Genomic DNA, 16,976 nt, shown 5'->3' on the forward strand with positions numbered 1-16,976 from the left:
ATGATGTCGGCGTCACGTAATGTACATTTTCAAAAGCTGTTAGTCCAGTTATCTAATGCAGGAGGCTCTGATCCAGGCACTTCCTGCAATGATTGATCCCCTTGCTCATTGTCAGACTTGTTGCCAAAAAGATTAAATGAATAATAATTGTATTTGTGTTGTATTTGAATAGAAAGTCTGATATCTGCATAATTAGTTGAGTTATTAATTTAATTATGCCTACTGTTAATTTTAGTTTATTACATGCTTTGAAAGTGTAGATGAATAATTTTTGTTTTTGCTTTTGCAGATTTAAACTTGGATGGCAGTAACTATCCCGGGGTAAAACTAAGACCAAAGATGTCCATGCGCTCATTTGGAAGCAGAGAAGGATCACTGTCTGGTCGTTCAGGAGATTGTAGCCCTGTCCCAATGGGCGCATTTCCAAGACGAGCGTTTATAAATGGAAGCAGGGACAGCACAGGTTATTTAGAGGAGCTTGAGAAAGAAAGGTATGCACTTAGTGATATTTAAGTCAGTAAAAGGTACCATTCTGTCATGTCTGCTAATTTCTTTCTAAATAGATATCCTCTGAAAATGTATTCCTACTCACTCATTTACGAATATGCTGTCAAATTATAGGAGTTTCTGTCCATCACTACATCCTCTTCACTGCTACATATTGCTGCGTACTAAGTGGAATGAACTGGAGGTCCGCTCCTGTCGCCAGGCTGTAATAACGTTAGTGGAGCCTAGGAACACAATGCTAAATGTTTCAGCGGTCAAATTTATCAAGGCCGCCTTGACCAAATTGCTTCGGGGCACTGTGAGTGCGAGCTAATGGGCTCTTGCCCCGCTCCTGCCAAATTGCGTATTACTCACAATTTCACCTTGACCATCTGCCATGCGCCTTATAGTTGTCAGTGGGTTAGTGAATTAGGGCACGCTTGCACTTTAAGGGTAGGGGGTTTATTATTTAATTGATGTACTGACGAAGTCCCTCATGCTCATTGGTAATCTTTGGGATGTACTGTTAATGATTTTGCGGTTATGTTTTTTACTGCTATTTATAAGGATACATTTTTATTGTATATTATATTACTGACTGGCATTGGTTTTATTTTTGTGATGGATTTTTAAATTGTAATGGATTTTACTATCCAAACAGTAAAGATTAAATATATACCGACCACTGCTACATATTAAAAACGAACTATTGGCTTTGCCAATGCTTGTTTGTTTTGGGTACATGTTTTCCTTCTTGTAGTTGCAGTGTGTGCTTGAATGCACAAAAAGAACACCCGTACATGCACACACAAAGATAGCAATCCGATATCTACTAACACACAAAAATCATACACTGACAAATACATATGCAGGTAACACCTCAAAACAAGCACATTCACTCTGGCTCTGCCATCACCACAAACCAAACGAGACTCTGGTCTGCAGTGGAAACCTGGGAACATTTGAAAAGTCTTTCCACAACTCATAACAGTTAATTGGTTTTGAGGCCTTGAAAACTTCTGGTGTACGATATAAATAAAACAAATGTAATCCAGGATCAGTCAAAAGGTTACCAAAGCAGCTTTAAAGAGAAACCAAAGCACAATTGCTGTTGTTTCTTTGGTCCCTCTTGTATATGCAAGGGAACAATAACAGAGGGACTCGAATGGTCATAGCAATCTTACCTTGGGCTGTGTTTCATGTCCCAACTATCAGAACTCAGCATATGGACGATAAATCTTGAGCATTCTGAAATTAGTACCTTCCACCCACCTCCCGAAAATAAAACGCAGCTGTGTATAAAAAGCTGTGCCCTGCTTTTGGCCAATGGGCAAACAAATATTGGTGTTATGTAAGTTAGAGAGAAAGTAGGCTCTGAACACAGAAGTCTTAGCATCTCTTTTTTCAGATGCAGTTTTTATATAGATCTGTAGAACAGAATCTTATAAAAAGAGTTCCTTTCTATTTTCAGTTCATTAAAAATGTTCAAGAAGGGAGGGTGTAGCTTGGATTCCGCGCAAGACGGTGGCTCTCCCTTGAGCTCCTGTGACCTTGTGGCACCCGATCAAGTTGTCATCCTGGCAGCCTAAATGTAAGCCTAAAAGAAGAAATGTAGGGCAGAGGTTGCCTGCAGCATGATTGCCCTACAGTAAAGATGTAGAATTTGATACCAGTGGATCACAAGCCTTGTTTGCGAACAGAGGGGCAGGCAAGGTGGTGGTGTCTGTACTGAGTCTTCAGTCACTGACAATTCGAACCCAGCCACTGCGGCCCTTAGCTGCTGACCTGCGTGGAGTATCTTTCTCCTGACTGATATTTACCCTCGGTTTACTGCTTCTTCTAGCGGTTGAAGAGTGGTGTGACTGGTGGCGAGGGCAGCGTGGATCACCTCTGACCTTGCCTTCCTGTCCCCAGATTCATCAAGAGCACAGCTCCAGGCCTCATACTCTGTAGCCCTCCGACCATCTGATCTCTAGCTGGCCCTATTTTTTGCACTACCCAAGATCTCACAGTAAATGAGTAGCACTTGCATAAAGCTGATGTGCGGTAACTGCTATAGCTCACGTGAATGTGGGGAGGGTGGTGTTGCTGAACAGTGCCAGTGGCAGCACCAGTGCCAGTGGCAGCACAAACTAAGTTCCATTATAACCCCTGTTGGTCTTCTTCGATCTCTCTTACTGCTTTAACGAGTCCATATCAGGCGATCTCAGCCTTCCTGATCTATTGAATATCCTCAGTGTTTGGGGTAGTATTACTCTCCATCATTTCATAACTCTCATCGGCCTAAACAGATCACCTGGATTGGAATGGGTTCCCTTGATCTCTCTTCCAACCTCAATATTGCGGAATCCAAACTTGTAAAAAAAAAAAGAAAGTGAAGGGAACCTAAAGAGTTTCGAGCAAGAAACACTAGGGTCTGAATCTCCAATCAAGGACAAAGTTGGCAACCTGACTACGCTTGAAGCCATCTTTCAAACATGTAATGTAGTCCATGATGTTGCCCAGGGCGAACACTGATTTATTGCAAGCGAAGTTGCTGATATCAAAAGGACCTCAAGAACCTAAACATCAGAATCATAAATGCAGAGAGCAGTATAAGTGCCATTGAAGACCACAAAAATGTTCACTCTAAACAAATACTAAAATCAGAAACTTTAATTACCTCCCTAAAACCTGACATCACTTACCTTGAAGGCATTAAGAGGAGCAATCTCCAAATCTTTGGTCTGCCTGAGGAGGTTGAGGATGCTACCTCTTCAATGAAAGCCTTCCTCGAAAGATGGATCCCTGCAACATTGAACATCACCCTTGCTAAAGATTTTGTTCTTGAAAATGCTCATCGAATCCCTACTTTTAAGGCCAGGAACTCCACTTTACTGAGGATAGTAATCTTCAAACCTCTATATCACCAACACTCAGAAATCATTCTTGTTCATAGAGGAATGTGAAGTTGATTTCATGGCAAGGTGCCAAAATGTCCATCTCTCAGGACTTTGCCAGTGACCTAGTTACCTGAGGAAAGGAATTTTTGTCCCTCATAAAAAAAAAAACTCACAAAAGTGTCAATCCAACATTCTTTAATTGGACCATCTAAATGTAAAATCCTCTTTAAAGACCAAATGTGGTCCTTACTGAACCCTATGAGCTTTGGACTTTCCTGGAGAACACATGTTAAACATGGATGGATGAAGATAACACCTCTTCAGGAAACGCTCTGTTTCCCCCTACTTGAGCCTCTTGATTGATCTTTTATGGTCCTGCTCCACTTCCCCTTGTTGGTATTTGAAGTTTTAGTGTTTCCATTGAAATCTCTACTTTTTCACAAATTATGTATGTTTCTTGGTTATGTATGCAGTGATGTTCACTGAGTTCACCTTAGTTCTGTACTTCCACAAATCGCCTCATATTCAGTTAGTGTTTTGTATAGGTGAACTGCAACTCCACCCTTGCTGACTATTCAAGATTTGCGTTTGCAATGCCCTTCAGAATTATACTTATTCTGGGAATATGAATCTGTCCCAAACTTATCCTGTCTCTATATGAAGCTCTTGGGATTGCCTGTTTTCTAGGTGCAATGGGATCCCCTTGCATGGATCCCCTCAGTCTCTTTGTTTAAACCTCATCTCTTAGGATCCCCCTCTACTTTATCTATACACACATTCCATAGACTCTACTTTATTTGTTGCTATCAAATACAAATATAACACGATTATTGGTGAACGGGATCATCTAGGAGTCCAGCCTCAGAAGTGCAAAAACGTTTTTATATGATAAAAGTTGGTAAGTCACTGACTCCTTATATAAAATTCAAACATAAGAATAGCCTAATAGTCTGTTTAATATCATCATGGTACTGTTGACACCAAAACAGTAGAAATCTTCAGGGTCTCCCACATATTCAACGCTTCCCTCTACAAACCCAATATAATGTAATTAAGGAGACCGGTCTAGACTTCCTACAAAACATCCCCATGATATCTAATTCCAACACAAACGAATTTTAAACAAACCAGTAGAGAAGAGTGAAATCCTGAATGCAATCAAACTGACCCCTGGAGGCAAAGCCCCTGGACCTGATGGTCTACCCGTCAACTTTATAAGATGTTTGTGTCACAATCATAACCCCATTAGAATTACTGCTTAATCAGTTTCCCTCCTTCAGTGAGGTAACTGGTACTGCAGCTGAAGCCACCATTCTTGTTATCTCAAAAGAGGGTAAATAAGATTGAAAAACATCAGGCCAATATTGCTGATAAATATGGGGGCTCACATATATGTGAAAAATACTAGCCAAGCGTCTTGAACCCCTCATAACCAACCTAAGCCATGTTTCTTTCTCAGGTTTTGTTAAGGTCAGATTAGCTGGCTGTAACATTCTAACATTATGCCATGTCATTGAAAAAGCATCTTTTCCCTAGTCTCCTGCTTCTGTTGCCATAGCACTGGATGCAGAGAAGGCTTTCGATACTCTTTTGGTCTTAGAAGTGGTGCTATGTAGATATAATCTTGGCGAGCTTTAGTCAAAAACCATCATGGCATTATATGCTTCTCCCACAGCGAGAATTGGAATTAATGGTGCCACTTTTTTCTCCTTTCTCATTACAGCTGGGAACCCGACAAGATTGTCCACTTTCCCAGCTTATAGTTTTTCTGGCTATCAACCCTCTGCTAGTGATAAATAACTCTGCCTATATTAAGGGTGTTGACGTTGGCCCTTCCAAACTTAAAACTGCAGCATATGCTGATGATGATTTTTATTTTTCGGAAGATCCAGATTCAGCTATACCCTCCATCATAAAGATTATTCATTCATTTCCTAGCCTCTCGGGTTACTCTTTGGATAAGGATAGCAGCAAGGTATTACCACTAAACATTCACTGTTGTCCATCTTGTTTTGAGGACTCTGGCCACCAATGGTAATCCAAGTTTATCAAATACTTAGGCATATGGTTGCCTGGTGACTTATCACAGTCGTTTATATACAATGAAAAAGTAACAATTTATAAAGTTAAAGACCTACTCTCAACTTAGGCCCCTAACCACATCTCATGGTGGGGTAGGTTAGACACCTTGAAAATGATGGTGACACCTCTAGTAAATTTCCTTTCATGCATGCTGCCTGGTCTGACTTTCATAGTGATTTTTTTCTCTGGCATCGATAAAGCCACCTCAAACTTTCTCTGGGGTAAAAAGAAACCTTAAAAACTACAGCCAGATTACAAGAAGATACCAAATTGGTTCAATTATCAAACTGCTTTTTTATCTGCTCACGGTGTCTGCTGGATTGATGAGGACTTTGATTTTTAAAAAAAGACCCCTGTGGCTGCCTATTGAATTCCATCTATGCTCCCCCTTTTCATTGTCTGCAGTGCTAACTATGTCTCAATGTAATCTCTCACACAAAAGCAATATCCTCAAGGCAATCCGATCCTCAAAATGATAGGTAAAAACGTTTCTCCTCACATCAATAAAGCTTAGCAATATTTCCTTAAGGCATACTTAAAAAACAAACCACAAACTCTGCCACTATCAGGACCATGTGGGCAGCCAATTACATTTGTTTGATCTTGTATCTCTTCTCTGGCTCCGATCCTCTGTCCTTCACTATTTTGCACACCAAACACCTCCTCTCTAATCTAGGCTTCAATGACTTTTTTTTGTAATTAAATCAATGATCTCCAAACTGGGCCCTTTCCAGAAGCCAATAATGCTTAAATTCCTTGGTGGAATCCAACTGAGGGGACACGTGGCGTTCAGAATAAGTCTTTGAACAAATCCAAAAGCAGTTCCACCTGTCTCATCCAGAAGGTGTGGTCTAAATATTTCTAAGACTCAGGTAATTTCCCTCCCCCAGAAGAGGTCTGGTCAAAGATCGAATCTATCTTGCTTCAGGACAAACTTATCAAATCGTTGAGCCAAACTAACTTTTTGTATCACATGTTCTATATTGGAACCCAGCAAAACTGTTTACATTGAAAGTCATAGACTCTGATGCGTGCTGGACAAGTAAAGAAGCCCATGGAGAATCATAGCTTATGTATCTTTTTTACATGCAGATGGCTGACCTCACATTTGAGGTAAAATAACCGCTCGACTCAGTACAATATTCAGCACAACCATAATTTGGGATTTTGCCTCTATGGTGCTGGGCCCACATGCTGCCCCTATCCCACTAGTTTTTCGGATACAGAATTAGCTCTTCTGGTCCTCTTATTAACCATTACCCTCAAAATCATCCTGCTGAAATGGAATTTGATCAACAGTGCAGCATTCCATACATGGTGGGCATGGGTCACTTACTTAAAAGTACACACAGAGACGTGTCCAAGTTGTCAGGGATTCCTATAACATCACCGAAAATTTGTAGGGCTTTGAATAATTTCACACTATTAGATTTTTGCTTCACTGAGGGCCGTCTCTCTTGAACTGTTAATTTGATATTCTAACCCCCCAAAGACCACATCGCTCTTCTTTTTCTATATATACATGAAGTCTGCCTCTGCAGCCTTTTGTTTTCTGCTTTCTCTGTTTTCTGTTTTTGTTCCATTTGGATTGTATTCAGTGAAAGCTGCTTCAATGTTATCCATACTCTTCCCTATTCATACTTGATTCCACATACTTACCCTCCTAATGCATTTCATTTCTCCTCCTTGCAACCACAATATTAAATGTTGATATATTTTGACTTGCATGTATTCACTGTCTCTTCCCATTTCTAGGTATTATACAGCATTGACATAATAGCTAAAATGTTAACCTATATGTTAACACAAACTATATGTAAGCACCTGTACTCTACATGATCATTGTTGGTTGTAAGTCTACTTTATCAGAAACCAATACAAGTGTTTAGAATAAAAACAAAATGTTTTGTAAGCCTGAATATATTTAAAATACAAAGTGTTGTTTCGGTTACATTTATTGTCAATTAATCTAATTCTTCCAAGAGGAAAGTTGTGTATCCAGTTTGTCAGAACATGCCCTTATATTGAAATGTACCCTAGCTGTGTAACAAAGACTTTGTTAGAAAAACCAAAGGCTTTGTTCTGGCAGCATCGGTGAGCTTTAAGGCTTTTCTGAGGCATGCAATAGATAGACTGGTATATCGAGTTAACGTGAATAACTCGCAGTTTGAGTGGTGGGGATAATGCAAAAAACAATACATTGGCATGGAAAATAATTATGAAACCATAAGCGGCGACATCGTGCATTGAGGATAGAATGTTGGAAAGATTTACCAAGGCACTGTGAACACATTTTAGGGCACCTGTCAATGTAGTTAACTGCTCACTTGCCACATCTGCCTGAAATTGGTGGGCTCTGTTGCAGCAGGTGCTAATATGTGCTGCCTGCTCTCCCCAACCTGCAGCAATTGACTGTCTGAGAAAGGAAAACTACAGTGGTGACATTCTGTGGGTCACTAGCTGGTAACAACTCCTGCTTCTTCTAGTTTTTGACAATGTGAGGTGATCTCCCAAACTCTGCTTTGCTGTTTTTTCCCATGCCCCTGGGACTTGCCAAGCTGCCCTGCTTTAACATGCCGTTGCAATTGGGAGTCCAGCATGGAAGCATAGATGACAGTTTCCAATCTGCTGGAAGCGGGCCTGAGCTAAAAGTGGAGCTAATTAGCTCACAAGTTAAATTGATTACTTAAGAAATGTCTTGGAATACATAAGTTGGGCAAGGATCACCTAAAAAAAACACATTTTTTTTATTGTTTTATTTTCAATTTTACATGAAAATGCATCACATAAAAAGAAAAATAGTGACAGTCACTGTTGCCAACATAAATAGTACTTTTTAAACACTGATTCTGATGACGAATCTGCTGCAGCTAAAATACTAGTTAATCCACCTCCTGTTACCAAAGCCTTGGAAGCCATGGCCTCCCTTACAGAATGTGCTCTAAACCTTGCAAAATTCATGGTACTGTTGGCTGCCAACATAGTCATACAGGTAACCCTAAAGGTAACTAGCAATTCTTCATATTTGATCTCCATGTGCCTCAACCTCCCCCCTTGTCAGTCACTACTACAATGGGACCTCAGTATGCCATGTCTCCTTTCCACTGGATCTATGGTTAGTGCCTGTCACCACTCCTACAACCAGCCAGGTTCGCTTTAAGTTGGAAGCAGTGGTGCACTTCAGACCTTGCGCTACCACATTTCAGTGCATGCGCCCCACCAGTCCTATCAAGGGGGTTGGGCCTCCCCTTCCAAGTTTGCAGGCACATCACCCAACACCTCTGCCACTCCATGCAACATGCTCTTTCACTCCCAACAGTTATCCTTCAGGTGCTCATCGGTGTGAACCTCTTTCATGCTTCTCAGTTCCACCCAACCCCATTCAGCTATAACCCTGGACCATCCCCGATATTGTGGGTCCAAGGGCAGACATCCACCGGATAGCAATTCTGCACTTGGCCAGTAAAAGCCCCAGTTTTGTAAATATATATCACACCCTACCTTCTTTGGGGCACAGGATAAGGCCCAGAGGTAGTGCTTAGCTGCTTAAGACAAATGTTGAAGATGGCAAATTGCAAGAACTGACCCAGGCCTACCCCAAAAGCTCACATGCTTCTTGAAAGGTGGTACAGTTGTCTGCCTGATAGATATCTGAGTGCCTCGCATCAGCCCACCTGGCCAGGAACATTTTAAAGTTGAGTTTCAGAAACTATGGTATCCACCATATCAGGAGTTTCCTGGCAAACGGGGGTCATGCGCAACACTCTTGGTGGCACCCACCCATGCCTGAGTGACCTGCTGAACGATGAATGGGTGAGACTTAACGTGCTGTGATCCCAACATCAATATTATGGGCAGGTGCTCGACACCCAGAACTCCCGTTAGGAGGGGCTTCTTCCATTTATCACCTTCCGCACACCATTGTGGCCTATGTTACAGCTGCAACACCAGGTAGTAGAGCTTGATGACCGGTGGTCCCAGACCCCCTTGTGTAGGGATCTAGCCAGAGAATTTTTAGGCCCACTCTACTGTGTTTTCCTGTCCAGATCAGTGAAACCAGTAGGCTATCTAGCTCGTACAGGTGCTTTGGGGAATCAAACATTGCGAGTTCTGTAGTATGTACAAACGTCCTGGAAGCAATAGCACTTTCGGCAAGGAGATTCTACCAGCCACCCACAGTGGCAATCTTTGCTAGAATTTTACTGAGGTTCGCAGACCAGTCAGTACCCTACCCATATTGAGAGAGACTTCAGATTTTCCACAGCAGGGGTGGGTAGAAAATCATGATTTTATTAAAGACACGGAGGCTGATATTACGCATATTCTCTTTATTGCCAACTCACAGCAGCAACTAGAAACAAACTTTAGAATTTAAAATGAGAATCTTTAAAACATTAGATTCCATTATATAATCCCATGTTAGATAGCCATCTTCCTTCTTTTCTGCTACAAACTGAAAGATAACAATCCATCTTCAAGCTTGAACATCCCAAAGTGGAAATAAACCTTCTCAAACTCCTTCGGCCTTCTTATTTACTTCCTGAATTCACCTCCTCCTGAAAAATATATAAAATCAATTATAGGGTGGGTATAACACATGGATGGATAATATCAGCCTCTTTGTCTTTAATAAAGTCATGATTTTCTACCCACCCCTGCTGTGGAAACCTCGTATTTTATGGCAGGGCACAGAGGCTAGTATTATGCTTGTTTAAAGCCTTGCCATAATATTTCTCACAGCACATTCCACAGGTTTGAAATAGTACTTTTTAAACACTGATTCTGATGACGAATCTGCTGCAACTAAAATACTAGTCAATCCACCTCCTGTTACCAAAGCCTTGGAAGCCATGGCCTCCCTTACAGAATGTGCTCTAAACCTTGCAAAATCTATTCTAGCCCTTTTCATAACCTCCTTAACCCATCTAGGCAATGCAGGGGTAGAAACGGCTTTAAAAGGAAACTTAAATTAAATAACAACTAAGTCTCTTTGTTGGTTCTCAAAATGACCGTCCTCCTCTCCTACTCACTCAGACATCTCACCACACATAATTTCCTATTCTCTTCCAAGGTTGAATAAAACATTGTCTGCGACATAGCCTGAGTCCTTTTCCTGATATTGAAACAAACTCCCTCCGGTAAATATCTTTGTCAATTTACCTCCAGTGCCTTTACATCTGACACCCTTCTAAACTAAATTAGGCAAAGAAGCATGACTAACTTGAGTGACAGACTCTTTAAATCCCAAAACTCTTTTTTTTTTTGTCCAGTTTGTTAATTCCCTCAAAACCAGAACCACATCCCACAAGGAAAAACACTCAACAACCTTTTCACCACATCATGCTGTCCCACCAGTAAACTATTCACTAATTTGTGACCTGCCGTATTTGCCGACCTACTAATATTCCATGTACTGTACGAATTTCCCTTTAAGAAAATGTCTGTCAAGAAAATTAACTACTACTACCACAGGTGCTGATATGGGATCCAAACTCCGTGAAACCCATCTCTTCCATGCCAGCCTGTATGCCTTTGATGCTCCTGGCGCCCAAGAGTCCTTGATGAGTTTTGAAATCTCCTTCTATAAACCTGACACCTGCCAAGCTCTCCCAGAATCAACCATCCCATCAACTTCAATTGGCCCTCCACTACTAACTCGTTTCTCTCTCCCATCGCATTCACTAACGGACCGAAAGCTCTGGCAAGAAAACTGGATCGTCTGTCAACAACTCCATGACATCTGGATACCAAACCTGGGATGGCCAGAGTGGAGCTACCAACACCATTTCTGCACGTTCTCTTCTCACTTTCAATAGTGCAGATATATTGTCCATTTTTAATAATACACAGCATTTGACTTGATTTCTGACAAAACTCTTTATCGCAAAAGATCCTGCCAACAACTCCAAGTAGTTGATTCTTCTCCTGCACAGTCCACTTTTCCCTTATTGCAAGGGAACCACATCTTGTCCCCCCAACCCTGAAGGCTGGCATCCGATTCTCTAATCATATGTGGAAGGGTTCCAAAAATGGCCCTTCCATTCCAGGCTTCCAAAATTCCTAGCCACCACACCAATTCCCCTGTCATTTCTGCATCGAACTGCACCTTCCTGGAATATCTCACCCCTTTGCGTAGATACCTGGCCTTCAACCTCTGCAATGCTCGATAATGCAATGGTGCTGGAAAAAGTGCCTGTATTGATGCTGATAGCAAACTTAGCATCCTGGCTATCTGACGTAAAGTAAACCTTTGTACACCACCATCCTCCTTATTTTCCTGTGAATCTTCTTCACCTTCTCCAGAGGTAAATTCAACAAACATTCCATCATCCAAAACTGAAAACCTAAAAACACCATCTCCTGTGCTGGTTCCAAACAAGACTTTTTTGTGTTCGCCACAAACCCAAGATCCTCTAGCACCCTCACTGTTAACTCTGAATGCTCCTGTGCTAACATCTTGCTCTCTGACATAATTAAAATGTTGTCCAAATGCACTATTAAGCGGATTCCTCTCATCCGAAGCCAAGTCACAATTGGTCTCATCACTTTGGTAAAACACCATGGAGCTGACGTCAGACCAAAGGGAAGGCTCTTGAAACTCCACATTACTCCTTGCCACTGGAATTTCAGAAAATCCCTCTGTTCCCTGCAAACCGGCACTGTTAAATATGCATCATTCAGATCTAGACGTGTAAACCAGTATCCTTTTCTCAACAGGTATTTCAACATGCGAATCACTTCCATCTTGAAGTGATTGTACTGAAGCCAATTGTTCAATTCACTCAAATTGATTGCTGGCCTCATTCCTTTGACTTTGTTATCTACCAAAAATATGTTGCTCACAAAACCCAACATCGCCATTTCTGTCCTCTCTATGGCTCCTTTTTTTACCACCCTCGCTTCTTCTTTTGAAATCCTTAGGGCCCTTGGCTAACTTTCTTGTACTGGGTTATCTACATTATCTGATAACCCTGCACGGTGTCCAGCACCCAAGGATCTGCCGTTATGTCTCTCCATCTCTCTAAAAATGGGTGCGTCTGCCACCCAGTTTTGTTGGGCTACACAAATAAGGGACTTTTGCCAAACATACTTTGTTTAGCTCTTGCTCTTCTGTCTCCTCTAATTCTTCCTCTTCCCCTTTGTCTCTGGGGTAGAAACCTGTTGTTTGATATCCAAAGGGTCTGAATCCACATGTGAGTGATGCTTGCATGATCCCAAATCCATGGCCTGGGAATCAACTCTGTATTCTCTCGGCCCCTTTCTGAACTTTTTTGTATGGAGTTAAATGCGCCGGCATACAAAGCCATTTCCTTCACAAACTCATCTCCAAAAAGCATTCCTTTTGCTTCCTGGCCTGTCTTATTACTAGCAAACTTTGCTAACTTAGGATCAGTCTTCATAGGAGACTTTTCCTATGCTCCGAACACAATGCAGCATTGGTGTTTCCCAATAAATCCACAGCAGTCTGCTGTAAATATGCTTCTTCACGCGTCTAAAACCTTTGTTAAAGGATCAAACACATCAAGTAAAAGATCCTGACAACCTTTTAAACCCTTATCTAATCCCCTTCTGCGGTCTCTTCCTGACTTGTTCAAACATGTTAACACTTTGGAGTCTTAATTCGGGCGTATATGCCACCTTTTGGGCCAAAGAAAGCCTTGAGCATGCTGATTGAAGTCTAGCTCTAACTTCTTTATGCATTTCTCGCCTTATCCAAAACTCCACATATTCCGCCACATGCTGTGTCGGAACCCATTGAGGTGACAAAGGGTGTTGAATAGTATGTGGGTCAAACATATAGTATCCCAAAGTATCCTTCACCTGATTAACCTGATCCTTTTCCTCAAATAAATGCTTTATTCTTTTCCAACTCCTCATCATCTGTGTCTGAAGAGCACGAAATTACTAAATCACCACTGCTGGGGGATTCATCATCACAGGCCACCGCTTTGTTTTCCCTTTTTCAGGCCTTTATAGCCTTCTCATTAACCTCCAACTGAGTTTGCCTCAATTTTTTCCTTTTGACTGTAATGTCCTTTTCTCTTAAAACTTTTATCTTTCTGCAGATGTTTTCTTTTTTGAGTCACTTTACGACCCTCATTTGTTCCACTTGCCTTTATAGCAGTTTCTTCCATAGACCAAAAATGCTCCTCCTCAACCTAATCACCACAAAACTTCCCCTCCAGTTTTTCCATACAGTCTAGTTTCTTCCCCAGTTGGGTTGCCAAAGAAGAAGCTGCTTTATTAACACATTCCTGCACTTTGTCCTCTAAACTCTGCTCAGATGCACAAATGCTCTCCATATTCCTATTTCAAGTAAACCATTTTATCAAACAAATTTCCCTTCAAAATGTTACAAACCTTTACTTCCCTTATGAAAACCTCACATACCAACAATCCTCAGCGACACTTCCTTCACAGTGCCTCATCAAGAAACTGACCAGAATACAAAAACCGTAAGAGCCCTTAAAATGGTCACTCTCTGTATATAGGAAAAAGTCAGTGTCCCCATTTCAAAATGGCGGTCTGTTTTGTGATGCGTGTATGGGTACAAAACCAGCCCAGATGCTGTTTAACTTTGCTCGGTGGTCTTAATCGTCCCAGACTTAAAATAAGTAGTGTTTCAAAATAATCCTTTCCTTGAACGTAAAATATTATAATTTAGAGCGCTTGTTTACAAGATCTGTGCGCATGTCTAAGCCTGTTTAAAAACCTTTTTTCTGCCTGTCTCTGGCATCACACGTGTGTGCTAACTAGAACCTTCTGAACCCTTTTTCCTCAACAGTATCAATTTGAAACTTCAAAAACTACAAATCATTAATATTGGATGCTATGAGGTTTCACCTGCCTGGTAATGGCGACTTCACAACAGGGACCTCAAAAGCGACATTTATTACTCATCAAATTCAAGTCGAGGAACATACTACAGAAACTGTACAACTCCAATTTTTGCTCTCTGCTTCAACTTGTACCTACTTTCCAGACTACATAAAGTCTCTAATTCTTATTCAGGGTGTATCGAGATTGAAAATCACTCATGTTTTAGAAGATGGACCTTAAAACCTAAAGGCAGACACCCAAATCAATCAAAGAACGTTTTTAACTTTTATATAACAATGTACATTTATCACTCGGACATACACCACCACGGCCAACCACATCGAAGTCTGAAGGTACTCATCTTCAGAGTGAGCAGCAACCAAGAAGGAAGTTGGCTGCCTAACATGGAATTATATAATGAATTCGAATGTTTTAAAGATTCTCATTCTAAATTCTAAAGTTTGTTCAAGTTGCTACTGTGAGTTGGCAAAAAAGAGGATATTCATAATATTGGCCTCTGTGCCTTGCCATAAAATTGCTTCTCCGTGTGCGCTACTTGTATCCCCAAATATCGGAACACCTTCAGCTCCCATCGAAACCCAAACTGTGGCAAAGCTTCCAAGGGGTGCTCACCAGTTCCACCAGAGGGAATAATAATGATTTACCTTGATTTACCTGGAGACCAGATGAACTACCCGGAGATCAGATGCCTCTCCGAATCCCCGCAGTTTCTGCATAAGGAGTAGCACTGAGAGCTCAGGCTGTGCAGCTTTTACATGTGTGACACTAACCTGAAATTGTGATGGCAGCTTGGCATGCTTGACAGCTTCGCAACATACAAACAAACTTCCATCCAACTGGCATTCCTGTTAGCACTTGAACTGGTTACTTTTTGGGCACAACATTTTATAAACGCGCATGTGGCTGCAGCCTCATCCACTGGTCCACAACGAAAAACCTGGGGAAAGATACTAGACATATGGAATTTCCCACTGTCTGTTAAAAAAATGTAATGTTCCTTTCTCTCCCTTAACACATGTTGTAGGCTTCCTTATTTCTCTAGGTAGTACTTCATAGATCTTTTCCAATATCCAGTAGGTATAGTTTGCTATTTTCCAAAATGCCCCAGCTTTCACTTCACATCGTTCTTTAAAAAAAGAACAAAAATCCGTCTTCATTTTTCAAATTTCCACGATTACAACAATGTACATGTTCCGCCAATTTAATGGCCAGTTGCACGTCCAGTAATTACAAAGCTAGCACGCTGTTGCAGTTTTCTGTAAAACTCCTAATATGTGCAAATGATAAAATTTGTTGCATTGCTTACAGTAATGCTGCATTTCGTACAGGACGTAGTATTTATTTGACTGCGCTATTTGGACCCCGAGTTCTTTGGGATCAGAGACTTTACTGTGGTCCTCCGCCCAGCAGAGCATGCAGCAAGGGGCAGTAGCTCAGCCTGTTTCATCAATTGACTGGCCTGCCTCGCGAGTTAGTGAATTTTGTTTACCTGATCGGATTTGCACAGTTGCCAGGGCTGGTGCTCATAGGCTGCCGTGCTACTCCTATATGTTTGCCAAATTGGTTTTTACTGTTTAATACTTTTGCAGAAAATGCATGCTTGCCATGACCAAATCCATTGTCTTTGCCAATCGTTGTTTATTTTCGAACAGGAAACTACGCATAGATACATTCTTCCGTTCAATGCTGCATTTCCACTTAAAAAACAGAAGCAGGAAGGGCAAGTCGGGAGCGGGGGTGGGGGTATTGTTTCCGCTGTCAAAACGCTGTTTCGTCTTTCCCAGAATACTTCAATTGTGTAGGCTTTAATGCTTCTCTTGTCAGACGTCCAGGGAACGGCGTCGCAAGGTCATGCCTGAGCTAAGGCGGTCTTCATGACAGCAATGCAGCAGTTTAGTGAGGAGCAGACAACGTCCTGATAATACATCTCTAGTCACGATGAGTAGAGGCCGCGTTTCCTGCTGAAAAGAAGCGCCCCGGTCTTGTTTTTGTATTGCTGTAAAAGCGGGGAAATACAGCGCGTTTCGTTGTTTAACAGTGTTCCCATTGCTCTTTTTGCGAATCAGAACCGGCCCGCTGAGCAGTGTATAGTGATTTGACTTGGGCACAGAATATCACCTGCAAGCAGTACAGATTCTGGCTGCAGCAAGTGTGTGTTGACTGTTGACGTCAACTCCAGCACGCAGAACACCTGTGCGCAAAGTGTAACGTCGGTATTCATCAAAGCTGCATGGAAAAGAAAACAGACTGTTTATCAAAAGTTTCCAAGAACGTGTGTCACGCCTTTAGTGTAAGATACATAGAGGACATCTTCAGTTAACATTTTTCCAATATAAGAAAATCAAATTGTTAAACATTTGTGCAAAATTCATGCCAATAAAACAGTGTAAAAATCGTCCGCAAAGGTTGTTATTGACACCTATTTGGCAATTTATTTATATGCTTTCTGTATAGTGCAGTTTATAGCATGCAGAATGCAAGGTGATGTAATAATTTTAGGACATTGAAGGTATTTGCCAGTGGTCCTCACTTGGTTTTGTATCTCCCCGCCTTGATGCCAATCCTGTGAGTATGTGTGCTATACTTTAAGGCAACTATGAAACTGGCGGAATGAACGAGGTGTATGCATGACTAAATCTAGATTGATTGACAAGGGGAGGTGCACACCCACTCACTACCTTGCAT

At 41.5% G+C, this 16,976-nt stretch overlaps 1 protein-coding gene across 10 annotated transcripts in view; it reads left to right on the forward strand.

Moving 5' to 3' along the window:
- The window catches only part of APC (APC regulator of WNT signaling pathway), a 548,231-nt gene that overhangs the window by 323,287 nt on the left and 207,968 nt on the right, over nucleotides 1–16,976 (forward strand). For all 10 annotated transcript variants that reach the window (XM_069226479.1, XM_069226477.1, XM_069226482.1 and 7 more), the window contains one exon: nucleotides 290–491. In XM_069226479.1, the coding sequence (XP_069082580.1) occupies nucleotides 290–491 (202 nt within the window). The remainder of the gene's footprint in view (nucleotides 1–289; nucleotides 492–16,976) is intronic.

This window comes from Pleurodeles waltl, chromosome 1_1, assembly GCF_031143425.1.
Source record: "Pleurodeles waltl isolate 20211129_DDA chromosome 1_1, aPleWal1.hap1.20221129, whole genome shotgun sequence".
Lineage (NCBI taxonomy): Eukaryota > Metazoa > Chordata > Amphibia > Caudata > Salamandridae > Pleurodeles > Pleurodeles waltl.